This window comes from Penicillium antarcticum (genome assembly GCF_028974205.1).
Source record: "Penicillium antarcticum strain IBT 31339 chromosome Unknown utg000003l_segment0_segment0, whole genome shotgun sequence".
Taxonomy (NCBI): Eukaryota; Fungi; Ascomycota; class Eurotiomycetes; order Eurotiales; family Aspergillaceae; genus Penicillium; species Penicillium antarcticum.
In genome coordinates this window covers 1,379,974-1,394,716 of record NW_026695301.1, presented here as the reverse complement: position 1 = coordinate 1,394,716, position 14,743 = coordinate 1,379,974, and the positions used below count along the sequence as shown (strand labels likewise).

General features: G+C 48.5%; 7 protein-coding genes across 7 annotated transcripts; 3 read left to right on the top strand and 4 right to left on the bottom strand.

Annotated features, from left to right (window-relative positions):
• Positions 1 to 691: 691 nt before the first annotated feature.
• N7508_003237 (quinone oxidoreductase family protein) lies at positions 692 to 1,892 on the top strand (the record flags this gene model as incomplete). Its single annotated transcript, XM_058461303.1, has 3 exons — positions 692 to 1,551; positions 1,608 to 1,782; positions 1,845 to 1,892. The coding sequence occupies 3 exons, from the start codon at positions 692 to 694 to the stop codon at positions 1,890 to 1,892; spliced, it is 1,083 nt and encodes a 360-aa protein (XP_058321880.1).
• An 887-nt stretch (positions 1,893 to 2,779) lies between these two features.
• On the bottom strand, positions 2,780 to 3,867 carry N7508_003236 (uncharacterized protein; the record flags this gene model as incomplete). The annotated part of the gene is made up of 4 exons (XM_058461302.1): positions 2,780 to 2,967; positions 3,021 to 3,265; positions 3,321 to 3,759; positions 3,813 to 3,867. The coding sequence occupies 4 exons, from the start codon at positions 3,865 to 3,867 to the stop codon at positions 2,780 to 2,782; spliced, it is 927 nt and encodes a 308-aa protein (XP_058321879.1).
• A 413-nt stretch (positions 3,868 to 4,280) lies between these two features.
• Positions 4,281 to 5,846, top strand: N7508_003235 (uncharacterized protein; the record flags this gene model as incomplete). Its single annotated transcript, XM_058461301.1, has 1 exon — positions 4,281 to 5,846. One exon carries the CDS (start codon positions 4,281 to 4,283, stop codon positions 5,844 to 5,846), a length of 1,566 nt encoding a protein of 521 aa, XP_058321878.1.
• A 715-nt stretch (positions 5,847 to 6,561) lies between these two features.
• Positions 6,562 to 7,788, top strand: N7508_003234 (uncharacterized protein; the record flags this gene model as incomplete). Its single annotated transcript, XM_058461300.1, has 3 exons — positions 6,562 to 6,606; positions 6,661 to 6,804; positions 6,859 to 7,788. The coding sequence occupies 3 exons, from the start codon at positions 6,562 to 6,564 to the stop codon at positions 7,786 to 7,788; spliced, it is 1,119 nt and encodes a 372-aa protein (XP_058321877.1).
• A 499-nt stretch (positions 7,789 to 8,287) lies between these two features.
• Positions 8,288 to 9,390, bottom strand: N7508_003233 (sugar phosphate isomerase/epimerase family protein; the record flags this gene model as incomplete). The annotated part of the gene is made up of 2 exons (XM_058461299.1): positions 8,288 to 8,938; positions 8,998 to 9,390. The coding sequence occupies 2 exons, from the start codon at positions 9,388 to 9,390 to the stop codon at positions 8,288 to 8,290; spliced, it is 1,044 nt and encodes a 347-aa protein (XP_058321876.1).
• A 468-nt stretch (positions 9,391 to 9,858) lies between these two features.
• On the bottom strand, positions 9,859 to 11,603 carry N7508_003232 (cleavage polyadenylation factor subunit CLP1; the record flags this gene model as incomplete). Its single annotated transcript, XM_058461298.1, has 2 exons — positions 9,859 to 11,406; positions 11,466 to 11,603. 2 exons carry the CDS (start codon positions 11,601 to 11,603, stop codon positions 9,859 to 9,861), a joined length of 1,686 nt encoding a protein of 561 aa, XP_058321875.1.
• A 1,274-nt stretch (positions 11,604 to 12,877) lies between these two features.
• On the bottom strand, positions 12,878 to 14,489 carry N7508_003231 (KilA-N domain-containing protein; the record flags this gene model as incomplete). Its single annotated transcript, XM_058461297.1, has 5 exons — positions 12,878 to 12,902; positions 12,954 to 13,836; positions 13,892 to 14,054; positions 14,108 to 14,316; positions 14,429 to 14,489. The coding sequence occupies 5 exons, from the start codon at positions 14,487 to 14,489 to the stop codon at positions 12,878 to 12,880; spliced, it is 1,341 nt and encodes a 446-aa protein (XP_058321874.1).
• Between the last annotated feature and the right edge of the window lie 254 nt (positions 14,490 to 14,743).

Here is a 14,743-nt window from a genome sequence, read left to right as displayed (position 1 = left end):
AGAGATCGATGAGCAAAGACTCGCGTGTCAAGTGTATGGCGGGGATGTTGTCTTGGATTGAGTCGGCGCCAGCTGAGGCGAAGAGTGTTCCAACAAGGATGCGCGTGATGCAATAGCAGGATCTGGCGTGGCAGGAAAACATGCCAGAAGTATGGAGCATGGCAGGATGACGCATCATAGGGCTTGAATGGTTCGCATGTCACTTTGACATGAAGTATATGAGGCCGAAACGCCAGCGCGGAAGTAGATCTGACAGTCAGAGGTCAAGCCACCAAGCATTCCGTGCATGGCCCCTCATTGAGGGGTCAAATCTGTTGGATGTCCGTCATCCTGAAAGTTGACGTAGCCTGACACAGTGGTTTTGTTAGGCGCTTGTCTATTATCTGTTTTCTGTTCTATACATCGGTGTTGTTCCGACGGCCCATCCGACGGATATGTCGTCATCGGATGCCATTAGCAGCCAAAAGCCTTGATACGAATGTCGAGTTCAGACATTGAGGCTGTAGTGTTATAAAAAAAAAAACTAAATTAGCTTAATTGTAATATTGGATAATATAAAGTATTATTAGCAATGGAAGTCGAAGAGAAAAGAAAAAGAAACGCGCAACAATTCCGTCGGAGGTGATGCGGGGAGATGACAAATGGAGATTGATCAGCTTCATCCTCAACTTTCTACAACTCTGCACCTGGCATGTTTCGCTCTCTTCTTCGCTGCAGTCCCCGGCTCACGCTTCTACGCAATCACGTCGTTCCCCTCAATCAATTCACTTCAATTCGCGCCATGTCTGTCCCAACAACAATGAAGGCCGTAGTGGTCGAGCAGACCGGCGGTCCTGAAGTACTCCAATTCAGAACCGCGCACCCAGTGCCAAACCCCCAAGCAGGTCAGTTACTCGTGCGCAACAATATCTCTGGTGTGAACTACATCGATACCTATTTCCGCACGGGTCTGTACCCTTCGCCCAAGCCTGAGGTTCTGGGCCGAGAGGGCGCCGGTGTCATTGCCGCTGTGGGACCTGAGACCTCCGGGTTCCAGGTTGGTGATCGGGTTGCTTGGCTGGCTACTCAAGGTTATGCTGAATATACCGCCGTGCCGGCTGCTAAGACGGTCAAGATTCCCGAGGGCATCAGTGATGAAGATGTTATGGCCTCGTTCTTAAGTGGATTGACTGTGCTCGCCTTTGCTAAGGAGACATATCCTGTCCAAAAGGGTGATTGGGTTCTGCTCCATGCCGCTGCTGGCGGCGCTGGTTTCTTGATGACCCAGATTTTGAAGACTATGGGTGCCAAGGTTATCGGCACTGCTGGTGGTGCAGAGAAATGCGCTCTTGTGAAGAGCCTCGGTGCTGATGTTGTCATTGATTACCGCAGTGAGGAGGGTAAGGACTGGGTGAAGTTGGTAAAGGAGGCGACTGGTGGTCGTGGTGTTGACGTCGTCTACGACTCCGTTGGCAAGGATACCTGGGAAGGAAGCCTGGAGGCTGTCAAGCGCAAGGGTACTATTGTCTGGTTTGGCAATGCCAGCGGGCCTGTACCACCACTCCCCCTTCCGTATGTTCTATTCCTGTCCGTTTGCTCGTGTTCAATGAGGCTAATCATCTTGACAGTAAACTCTCTCCCAAGTGTGTCAAGGTTGCCCGCCCAACTCTCTTTGGATACATTGAGACCCGTGGAGAGTTCGAGTACTACACCAATGAGCTATTCACTTTGTTGCAGTCTGGTCAGCTGAAGACCAAGATCCATAAGATTTACCCCCTAGAGGAGATTGCTCAGGTTCACAAGGTACGTCATCTGACTTATTTCTGTTCAGTTGCAGCCACCGCTAACCAGTCTCTGTCCCATAGGATCTCGAGGGACGGAAGACCATGGGCAAGCCTCTTCTGAGACCTTGAATTGGCATGTAAAAATATTACTAGTCGTTATATTGAAAATATAGACAAAAATTCCTTACTCATTATTAAGATCGTGTTTGATGAGTGCTAAACGTATTTCACCGCCGAGTGTTCCATATAGGTGAGTGGTCCAGCTAGAAACACCACCTTAAAAGCGAGATTTCATGATTATATATCTCAACAACTAATCTTTTCTATGATTCGAATTCAAGACTAGTATATTACCCTATTAAGCATAGGAGGCTATATCAGTTATATGTAGAGTAAATCAAAATTAACGATATAACCATAAAATTCGGCATCTAAAATTATATATCACTCGACATCGATGTCTTCAAATAGTCTCAGGTTTGTAGGTTAGTTAGGCCCTTACTTGTAGTGTATCCATGAAGTTAAATTTTCTATTAGACTTTAAGTGTAGGAGTTGAGGATTGTAATGTATAGCATTTAAGGTGTGTAATCAGCTGGACCACTCGCCAGTGCGGACCACTCGGTGGTGGAATGCGATATAATATATGGTCATCATCAGAATACTCTGCTAGTATACTGTCTGTTTCGTAAGATTCATCTTTTGCGATCGCAGTTCAAGTTACTGGTGGGGTTTTCTGCGAAACGTCATTGGGATTTGTTTTGACTGGGGTGTCCTGCTTACCTTGGTTATAGCTTGGAATGGTATTGGTTCATCTACTGCATCGTACACACTGTAATCACATCGTTGAGGCTCCAGGATATAGAAGCATAATATTTTGCTTTGCTCCATTATATACGACAGAGCCCATGAGACTGTTCATACTTCTCCTTGAGTGTATATAACCAGAGTAGAGATCAACGGCCAGGCTCTGAATTCAATTTGCGATAGCATTCATGTCAAACCTCACATCTACCGCTCATCCGTTGACAACTACTCCCCCGTTGGGATGCAAACTTTGCCCAGAGATAAAGCTACTATCCTGGCTTGCAAGGAAAACAAAACATGTTGCAACCTCACTAGGCTGTCCTGGGCGACCCATCGGTGTGCCGCTGAACTGCTCCTCGGCGGCAGTATTCATAGTAGCCGGAATGAGAGGGGTCCAGACTATACCAAGATTAGCTGCTGAAAGGATTGGGTATATGTGTCATTCGACTTACTTGGTCCAGGGCACACACAATTCACCCGAATGCCATTTTTGACTTGCTGGTTAGACAAACCCCGAGTGAAGGCGACGATTGCCCCCTTTGTTGATGTGTAGTCAAGCAAATCAGGACGGCCAATATAGTGGTTGACAGATGCACAGTTAATGATGGTTGAGCCGCTCTTGAGGTGAGGAATCGTATATTTTGAGAGATAGAAGATGGGGTGGATATTAGTGTCGAATGTGCTTTCCCACTGAGACCTATGAGATGTTGTCAATATAAGATACTTGATAGTATAACGGAGAAGATACATACTCTTCTAAATCCTTGATATCGTCAATCATCGTTTGAGTCCCCGCATTGTTAACTAGGATGTCAATGCCACCCAAGCTCTTAAGGGCTGCGTCAACCACCGCTTGGCAATTCTTTTTATCCCGAAGATCGGTGGCGAAGCAATAACAGCTTTGCCCAATTTCTTCCACTCGCTTCTTAGTCTCTTGCGCGTCTTTTTCTTCCTCGGGCAAATATGTGATCAAACTCGAGGCCCCTTCCATAGCGAAAAGGATAGCAACAGCTCGGCCAATTCCTGAATCACCACCAGTGATAATAGCTGATTTTCCCGACAGCTTCCCCGCCGCTTTGTAGGTCTGATATCCGCTATCCTCGGTTGGAAGCTTACTAGAAGTGGGCTTTGGATCTTCCATCTCAGCCTGTAAGCCAGGCTTTTTGTGATGCTCAATAGGGATTTGGTGACCTGTATTCTTTATGAAAACCGAAACAACTATGCAGAGTAGTACATGAGCTTACCCTGCTGGAACTGAGATTGAGGGCCCCGAGATGGTTTTTCCACTTCCTGCTGCATGTCGGCGATTCGTGTTTCAATCGTTGCTATGGGTCGCAATGGTACTGATATCTTGGTGTGGTCAAGACGTAGAGAAAAGATAGATCAACTTGACTGTGGAATGTTAATTTGGCCAGAATGAGGGCTGAGCTTTTAAAATGATAAAAGCTGTTGATCTCGTCAATGTGACGTTTACTCATGCCAGGAATCCGGAAAATATTTAGATTTCGTCCAGTTAGCTCTTTAACCGGCTTCAAAATCCTGCTGTATGTTGCTCGCTTGGATGATGTAAGAACGAACCCCAATCATGTTATTTTACTTTCAACCATCATAAAGCTAGGTATCTTTACAGTTACGGATTTAATTGTTGATCAAAGTCGTATCAATCCTTCTCTCCGCTTCATTTTGGTTGGCTATTTCTAACGTCACTCACCATGACAACAGCTTCCGCCAGAGATAATGCCCTGAAGCAGTTCCGCCGCATCGGGATAGTTGGCGCTGGGAATATGGGCACTCAGATGGCCCTCGCTTTCTCAGAAATGGGGTTCAAAGTTTCTGTTTGGGATGTCAATGAGCAGAATGTCAACGAGCTACAGAACTGGTCGCAAAATAGTAAGACTGAAGGTGAAATCACAGGATTTCGTGACATCAATGAATTTGTGAAAAGCTTGGAGGAGCAAAAACCGAAACTGTTCCTCTTTTCTATTTCGCACGGTGACCCGGCAGAGTCTGTGTTGGGTATGATCAAGAGCAACCTCAATGATGGAGATATCATCCTTGATGGAGGTAATGAAGATTATCGACGTACACAGAAAAGACAGGAAGAATGCGAAAAGATTGGCGTTCACTGGATCGGCATGGGAGTTTCAGGCGGCTACCAGGCAGCTCGTCGCGGTCCAAGTCTGTCTCCAGGCGGTGATGCGAAAGCATTGGAGACAGTGATGCCATGTCTCGAGCTATATGCAGCGAAAGACCCCAAAGGCAATCCATGCGTGGCTCGAATTGGTCCTGGTGGCTCGGGCCACTACGTGAAGATGGTTCACAATGGGATTGAAGGAGGCATGTTATCAACCTTGGCTGAGGCGTGGTCTTTCCTCCACTACGGCTTGGAACTCGACTACGACACTATCGCAGATATATTCAGCCAGTGGAATGGAGATGGTAACTTGCGAGGTACCTACCTGCTCGATATAGCGGTCGACATGCTACGCGCCAAAACACCTTCTGGTGGGCAAGACGGGGAGAATGACAAAAATGACAAGAAAGAGCATTATGTGCTTGACGAAGTGCTTGATAAAGTTGTGCAGGATGACGATGATACGGAAGGTACACCGTATTGGAACATCATGGAGTCGGCACTTCGGCATATATCGACACCTACACTTGCCACAGCACACTACTTGCGCATTGCGAGCGGAAACAGAGCGGAAAGGCTATTAGCAGCCAAGAAACTTAAACTTCCGGGGCCCAAGCCTATCCAAGGGATTAAAGATAAAGGCACTATTATCGAGCACTTGCACCAAACCGTATATTGCTGTTTTCTAGCCTCGTTCTGCCAGGGCCTGGAAATGATTACACGGGCTTCCGATGACGAGGGTTGGGGCATTGACCTGCGCCAATGCCTTCGAGTTTGGCGCGGAGGCTGTATCATCCAAACCGATGGTATATCCGAGCTATTAGAGCCTGTGTTATCGACAGATCATCACTGGACAAACCTGAAGCATGCCGATGAAGTCGCGGGAGAGCTGCACCGCACTTTCAGCTCTCTGAAAGAGATTGCGGTACAGGGCATCTTGTCTGACCAATATCTTCCTGCAATCTCTGCTTCTCTCGAGTATCTGAAATACGTGAGTGGCACATCGCTTCCAACCAAATTCATGGAAGGGCAAATGGATTTCTTTGGTGCCCACGGATATAATAAGCCCAATGTACCTGGTGAAGATCCAGGGCCTGTTGGGAAAGGACCCCATCACTACGAGTGGCGGCCAGCGAAGGAATGATTTGTGAATATGGTGGCAATCATGGAGGAATTAGGCAAGTAGATTTGCCAATCCTCGCAATATCTTAGGCAATCTTAGGCTAGCTAATGCAATTTTAAACTCAAGGGCAACTTGTCAGGAAATCGTCAATCGGGGCTCTGATATGATTGCGATTGCTTCATTGAAGTATATTGTATTCTAATCTAGTGTTTCCTCTTTCTGTTCACCACCCAAGCTCTAGAGCCTTTGTACAGCGCGTGTATGATCTGTCCGTCACTTATGTTTTTGTAGGATAGTCAAATTTTAGAACTTCACTCATTGTTTTCTCCTGTTGACTGGCGATTTCATCAGTATGACGGGGACTTAAGCAGAAGAGAAGCAGCCCGGTACGGAACCAAGTTTCGAACTGTCACTTTTCCGGGGTAAAATGAATCTTGGCGCAGATCAAGATACCTGCTTGTAGCAACGTCAATGACGAAACATCAACGTAATGGGCATATCACCGCAATCTCAGCGAACTGGCTTATAAGGTATGAAATCTGATCGGATTATCCCATTTGCACATAATACATACACTTTCTACAATGGCAAACGGAGTATTGCAACTCGTTTGCGAATGCAAGGTGAGACACATTTCCATACATGACTACGCTGGAAGAAACTAAAAATCCCATTCTAGCATGACCCTTGGGGCAAACAAGGCGAAAGCTCAGTTGCTGGCAGCCTTTGGTCGCACATGCCTGATGCGAGCAAGCTAGATGCCTCGGAGACATATTCTGAAGTGAGAAGTCCTCCACTCTGTACGCAATGAGGCAATGGCGTTAATATCACGCAGATGTGGATGGGTACATATCCTTCGGTGCCATCTCGGATCCGTTCTACTGGAAAGCTCCTCTCTGAGCATCTCAAGGAAAATCCCGATCTTGTTGGACAGTCAGTTTGCGATAGATACGGGCCTGACATCCCGTTTCTCCCAAAGGTGAAAAATTAAGTAAATGTAGTAGAGGTGACAAGTGGCACTAACTATGACCAGGTGCTCTCCTTTGCAAAAGCACTCCCCCTTCAGATTCACCCAGATAAAGGTCTTGCCGAGCGCTTGCATGCGAAGAATCCTGAGAAATTCGGCGACACCAATCACAAGCCCGAGATCGCCATCGCTCTGTCGCGATTTGAATCGTTTGTTGGATTCAAGACTCTCGACGACATTGCAGAGCTCATGCGGTTGAAGCCATTGCAGCAATTCGTACCAGCGCATAAGAGCTTTGATGACGGAGTTTTACGAAAACTATGCGAGACTTTGTTAAGCTTGCCCCCGGATACCGTATCTGAGATTATTACAAAACTCCAAGATATTCCTTTGTCTGATTTTGGAAATAACGAGCTTGTTCCATCACTCCTCGATCGACTCAGCAAGCAATATACAAAATTCGACAACGGGAACTTGGTCGCCGCTCTTCTAATGAACTACATGGTCCTGGAGCCTGGAGAAGCTGTCTGTGTTCCTGCCGACAGCATCCATGCGTACCTATCTGGTGACATCATCGAGTGCATGGCGCGCTCTGACAACGTCCTAAACACGGGCTTCTGTCCACGCGCTGATCGTGATGATATCGAGTTGTTTTCACAGGCTCTTACATTCCAGCCACATAGCCCACAAGACTCTCTTCTCCAGTCGAAAAAGAGCCCAATTGGACTAAAAGGAAAATCCAATGAATATAGCCCTCCATTTAGCGAGTTCAATGTCCTGGGCGTGACCTTGTCTCCCAAGGAAGCTGAAAAGCACCGGGTTCTTGGAAGCCCTAGTATCTTAATTGCTACTCAGGGCTCTGGAAAGATGGATGTGGGTGATGGAACAGTTCATGATATTGGGGAAGGGAATGTCTATTTTGTCGCAAAAGACGCTGAGTTGGAATTCTCGACCAAGATGGGGTTGACAGTTTATCGAGCCTATGCCACCTTCTAATGTTATTTGATTTTCTGTGGCGCTATCCTGAACATGTAAATTCCGTGGGAAACCTTTCCAGAGCAGATCTTCGATGGAGTGACTGTAGTGTCATTGCCGGTCACTGACTTCACCCTAGAAACAGGACTATCATGTTTTTGTTCTTGTTAAATAGAGTAATTCTACATCAATATAAAACATAAGAACACTAATGCCGTTTTCAGCCAGCGGTTTTTTAGTATGCGGGGACTAAAAGCAGCAACGACAAGACTGGCAGCGTCCCTTGCTATCACGCTGTGAGCATGCGCTCGATCGGGCAGACAGAGGCATGAGCACAGTTTTTTTCTTTTTCAACTGCTTGGTGCTTCATAATATCCTGAGGGAAAAGTTTTCCCCTTCAGCCATTCTCGATAGAGATACTCGTTAGCTTTGGTTGATTGGTTTTTATAGTAAACTTTTTGCCTTTGCATCTATTTCGTCTCAAACAATGAATAGTATATCCAATCAAACTGCATTGCTGTCACTCACTGGCGCAATTAGTTAACAACTTTTGCATACTCTGCATCGCCCTCTTTGCATAAGCTTCCAACTCATACTTTTTCCCCTTTCCTTCTGGCCCACCATCAAAGATTTCCATAGAGAACCACCCTCGAAATCCAGTCTTCAACACTGCCTTCGCCACATCTTCAATCGGCAAGTAACCGCCATCATAAGGCATAGGTCTATAGTCATGACTCCAGCGACCACGTGGCCTAAGTCCATCAATAGTTTCATTCTTCAACGAAGAAACCTTGTACGCATCCGAGATCTGCAGCAGATAGATTTTCTCAGGCGGAACGGTGCGAGCGAGCTCATCCATACTAGCGGCGAAGTTCTTTCGCAAAACATCATACGGTACCTCTTCGATAAGACCACATTCAGTCGTTGGGTCCGCCCATTCACTGCCCGCAGTCTGGAATGTGTCGAGACACAACCCGACATTCGGGCGGTCGACAGTCGAGACAATTGCCCATACGTCTTTCCAGCCCGGTGCATGGGTTGACCAGCACCAGTTCTCATAGGCCAGGCGAAAACCGTGCTTTGCTAGCATATCGGCTAGTTCACGGAGATCGGAAACAATTGCTTCACGGGAGATGGATATTTTGTCAGGTGGTGTATCTGTAGCTCCGACCTGAGGGACTGATTAGTCTACAATTTACAGAGTCCATCGCGACGCGGATTAGTTCATACCTGCAGTAGGTCTGTCCCGAGAACTCTCATGATCTCTATCCAACCCCTTGCTCTCGCAAAGGCATCTTCTCTTTCCGTTGATCCTTCAGGCCAGCCCTCGAAATTCGCGAACGGTTGCAGCATCATTACACTTAAGGAGTTGGCTTCGCAGAGCTCCCGGATCCCGTAGGCAACTATGATGAGTTCGGAGAAATTATCTGATGCAATTGGTTGGCCTTGTAGGTGTGCTGCATATTCCACAATGTCGGGGAATGAAAGCTCGATCGCGGTGAAACCTGCTTCGCTAATTGCTTCAAGTTTGCGAGGGAGGGTGTCACTAGATTTGCAGCCGATTGAGCAGGATGCATAGGCTAACGGGATTTTTTGGACTGAGTCGCGTGTTATTCGTGTCATTTTGAGGCTGTTTGATATGATCCGAAGACGAAAGCGGGAAAGGATTTTGATATCCAGCAATTATTATGAAAAATAATATCAGGACTTGTATGGACTGTGATTTTTTTTTTTATCTACTTGTCGTGCAAGTTCGACTTCTCCGTATTTGAAGGCTACTTTCGTCATCTCTATGTCATCTTCCCATAACAAGATGATGTGCCCTCTTACCTGTTTATCAACGGGGTAGACAGTCCATTGGTGAAACTTACGGCTCATGTCGTGTACAAACTACAAAAAAAGATACAGAACTCCATAGAATGAAAGATGCATTGCTAGATAAGTAAATGCAAACGTATGGAATCATAAAGCATAGCGTAACTCTCGTTAAAGCAAATAGATCGCCGTAACTCCAGATCCGAGCAATATATGCAATGCTAGAGCCGTGTAGGACTCAATAGGTATGTGAAAAACTAAAAAGAGATAAGCAGCCTAACCTACCAACCCGACCAACTCACCAGGCCAGCGCTTCGCCCAAATAATGGCTCGTGGAGGCATTCTTCCACCAACAGGCGCAAGGACACGAATTGTGCCATTCTCGGCGTTGACATCGGCGACATACAAGAAGCCCATGATGCTAGCGTCGCGGACTTCGGTGGGGGATGCGGTGGTGGGAGCGTGGGTAATGGCGAGGAGTGTGTTGGCGAGAGCAGAGGGGGGAGGTGGTAGGACCTTCTTCAATGGGACGTTGCTACCGCTGTGCTGGGAAGCTGTGGAGGTATTTGCGCCTCCAGAGGATTCGGAAAATGAGCCTACGACACCTGGCAGCGGTGCAGCACGGTCGGGGTCTTGCTTTGTTTCCTGAAGGTCCTCGGCGCCACCACCGGGGAGGAAAGAGTCCATCGAGAGCTGGGAGGGGTCGTAGTCGTCTTCATCTTCATCGTCGACTGAAGTAACGGTGTAGTTGTAAACAGGGAGAGACTTGAAGTCGAGTAGCTGCGCATGCGGGGAAAGAGTAACAGTAGAGGAGGAAGAAGCGGAAAGAGAAAGCGCAGTCGATGCAGTCGTAGACGAAGGGATGTTGTTGCCGAAGAAATAAGTGCGGATCTGGGACTCACGCGTAGCCTTGCGGAAGGCAGCGTCACGACCAACACAACCACCAGATTTTGTCAACTTGACAACGGTGATATGCTCGTCGAAGGCAGCAGCCGTTGCGCTGGAACTGGGCTTGCTATCGTACTGCTTGGCGACAGTGCTGTACAGCCTCTCCGAGCCGAGAACAAGGATAGTATCGATAGCGAATTCGGTCACGATATGATTGATCAGCTCCATGCTACCAGGCTTATCCGAGCCCAAAACTCCAGGCGTGTCGACGATGATTCCAGTTTCGCGTGAGTCTTCATCTTCAGCCATCCGGCCCGTGACGGATAGAGCAAGGCGCGAAATGATAGGTCGGTAGACGGCGCCTTCACCGTCGAGTGGGTTCTGCATCGGGTAGCTGTACACAAGGGGCAACTTCACAGGCACAGGGCTGGGACCGGACATAGGACTACTTCCCCAACCATCTTCAACATCGAGGATTGTGCGGAACGCAGTCGCAGTGAGGGTACCAGGAACGCCGAGCATACCCTCTGTCGGGTCGAGGTTGACGACCAGCGGCTGACGGCCGATCTTGGTCGCATACGCCGTGAGGATCTTCGCCACACTCGTTTTGCCGGAATCCTCGGGGCCGAGCAGGAGCACGCGCGGTCCGTCTTTGCCGATTGACTGTGCTTCCTCGCGCATTGTCTCTAACGCAAAGTGGACGTTGGCGTATTCCATCATGGGCGTTTCCTCAGCTGTGTATTCGCTCTGGCACCCGCCGGCTCCATGGCCCATTATCGGTGTGACGCCATCAGAGGTCGTAGACGTTGTCTCTGCGGCGCTGACTTCGAAGGCGCAGCCGTGCCAGGTGAAGATTGCGGCCTTTGTGCCGGAGAAGGTGTAAGTTTGCGACTCGGCGAGCTCTGTGCCGAAGAGCTCAGCGGTTCCATGAAGAATCTGAAGCTCTGTTAGCTAAATGAAGATGACCTTTCTATGTTCTAGGACATCAGACATACCTTGACCTTGATAATGTGCCCGAAGGCGACCTCAAAGCGCCATTCGCAACGCGCATTCAAATTGATCTGCGACGGAGGTGCAGTAACCTGCTGCCGCTCCTCCGAGGGCTGTGTCAACTCAAGGCCAGGCAAAGACATGACGCCAGGAGAAATACCAAGCAATAAACAAAAGAATTGAAAGATTGAAGAGCGAAGAGTAGAAGAGAAACAGGAGCTTGGTCGACATGTATGTTTGCACCGTATGCACAAACTACGCGCGTTTGCCGTGTTTGCATTCTCTTGATCTATATAATGCTCGCTGCTCCCCCAAAATGTGTCTTCTTTCTTTCTTCTTCAGCTCTCTTTGCCACATGGCTTAGATCAAGTGTAGTATCTGTTCTATTCAGTTTAATCTCTGGATGTTCCCACGGGAACACATGATTACACTTTCTTTGGATCCCGCAACTTGACCTCTGTGCTTGCGTATGTCTCGTTGCACTGTGTCATCGGGCTTACACTGCTCTCGATTGACGCGAATCCATTTTCATCAACTGTCTCGGCTTGCTCGAGTGCTTGGAGAAGAAGTACGCCTATTCATTTAAACGCCGCTGTGTTCACATCTACGTGCTGCCGTGATGTGTCAACTTCGTTGACGGCTGTGCGCTGTCACTGTTCCCACAACTGTGTTGTTTTGCTCAAGTGTTTGGAGGAGTAGTTCGTCGGTCTATTCCCTCGTGTTCCCGTTTACGTATTGCCTATCAAGCCTCAGCCTTGTTGACAATGTTTCGACGCAGATCCCTTTCCCTCGACCGTTGCCTTGGCAGACTGTTTGGAGAAGAAGATACCCAGCCTATGACCCAGCTTATGACTCAACTTCGCTAACTCATATTTGTCGTGTTGATTTGTGAAGGCTATGTCACGCCACGCTGGAGGTCTGACTCACACTGTAGATCTGGTTGACACGGCCAATCACGTTTTTTGAGTAACTTTCTTTGTACCATAAGCAGCAATTTTACGTCTCACGGTCTAAATCTACCGTTCCATCTACAAAGTCCCAATACTAGAAGCATCAAAGAAATCACTGTCATTAAGCGAAAATGGTTCTTAACTACGCAGGGGTAGTTGCCCAAAGATGGGTGGTAGGAGGGCAAGGTGGGTCTTGTATGAGGGGATATGGGGGTAAATGGAAGAGCTCAGGGACCATGCCCATAACCAAGTCTTGAGAGCAGAGGGGATAGAGGGGCAAGATATTAGAGAAAGTGTCAAATGACGGGTACAGTACACTGAGGGTCGCCGGCGAGGAATATATTTATCATAATGTCAAGGGGAATTGGGTAAGAAAAGAAATGGGGAGGGCTAAAAGTCGCATGCGACAGAGTAGAGGGGATGGAGGGTTTGTTCAGACTGGTCAGAAGGGGAAACATAGATTATGCTTAAAGGAAGTAGGGAATCGAAGCACTATATATTAGATTAGTATGGGTTGTTCTTCCAGGGAGTGGGTTGACTTACGCAAGGGCAAAGGCGACGGAAACACCAAAGATGGAGCGGTTGCGAACCCGCTCTTCCCGGAGCTTGTTTTCAAGCACCTTGGCTTTCTTAGTCCGCTGGGTGGACTCGGCTGAGGTTTCCTCATCGTCTTCCTCGGGCTTGCGCTTCTTTGTGACCTTGACAGACTCTGACTCGACAGCAGCGCCGGCTTGGGCCTTGATGGCGTCTTCAACCATTTCCTTGGCCTGGGCAATCATTGCTTCCGTCTCAGCAGCGGACGGGACTTCAGGGAGGCTGATAGGCATATCAAGAGACACGGTGGTTTCGGTGGTCTTGACCTCTTGTGGAGCATCAACTTTCGCTGAGAGAACTGCCTTCTCTTCCTTGTCCTTGGCCTCATCCTTCTTATCGGTCTTCTTTTCGGCCTTCTTCTCAGCCTTCTTCTTTTCCTTCTTCTCTTCCTTGGTCTCCTCCATGGTCTCTTCCTCGGGCTCCTCGGTGATAGCGATCTTCTTGCTCCTCGGCTTCTTCGACGGAGATCCAGCGGACTTCACTTGTGTTTCGCCCTGCGCGGGTGCCAGTTCTGGGACAGCTTCAGTGTCCATGCCACTTGCTGTGATCTCCAGAGCAGAGTGGAGGCTGGCGTTGGCAGCATTTGTAGAAGGAGTGCCCATGACATCCTTTCCGACGCGAGTCGTGCGGGACTTGCGAGGGGACTGCTTGCTGGGAGAGGCGGAGCGGCCGCGACGGCGTTGGGGCATTTCAGGCTCATCTTCTGGGATTTCGAATTTGGGCGGGGGAGTGATCTGCTTCTTTGCGCTGGACGGGCTCTGAACAATATCGGTGGGGTCCAAAAGGGCGCGGACCCAGTCGTACATCTTGTATTCCTTGGAGAGCTCAAGGGCTGGGTGATCAAGTCAGAACTTGTGTTGTCGATAGGGCAGTCTGGGATAACCTACCAAATGTGGGAGAGATCCACACGTTGCCAGCGACTTCCTCCTCGCTGGTGTATTCGCGGGCCTTCAGATAATCGCGCTCAACTTTCTCCTCGTCGGCCTTGGCCCAGGGGAATGCGATCTTAAACATTCCAGTGGCACTGACGAATCCGTCCTTGCTACGACGCTATAATCAGGTCAGTTAGCGATATTCAAATCTCAAGTCGGAGGTGCGTTCACCATCAAAAAGTAGGTCTCGGGGTGCTGCTGAGCGGTGTGGGATGGGAAAATCTCAGAGCCCTTCAGATCTTTGGGCAAAGGAGCGCGCAGGTGGGCATATTCGAAGACACCCAGGTTCTCGGGCTTGGTAGCATTTGAGGTACCGATCTGAGCAGGACGAACGGAAAGGTGTGTCTTTCCAAGACGGCGGCGCGCAAGGAGCTCCTCGTCTAAAATATGAAACCATTAGCGATGATGTCTCGGTCAGACTCGATGGAACACGAGTTGAGAAGCCGCAGGGCATGCGCGGTCGCGCGAGACACGCGCCAGACTGGAACTTACAAGAAGGAGACACCTCGGTGAGGATGAGCGGGTTGAATTTCTTTGGCAAAGTTCGCGACATCTTGGGTTGTATGGGGTGATGGGAGATGAAGATCTGGTGAAAGAGGGAAAGATGCGCCAAAGGCGGCCACGTATCAGGCGCGTCAAGCGAGAATGAAAACCGCGATCTTCCTATTTGGTCGAAGCTCAAAAACAAGCGCGCCAAAGAAAAACACCAATTGATAACGGAAAAAAGAGAAGAGCCGAGATAAAAAGATAAAAGACAGGGGAGAAAGAGAAGTCGCGACGAGAGTTGAGTCCGTTCTGAGCTTGACT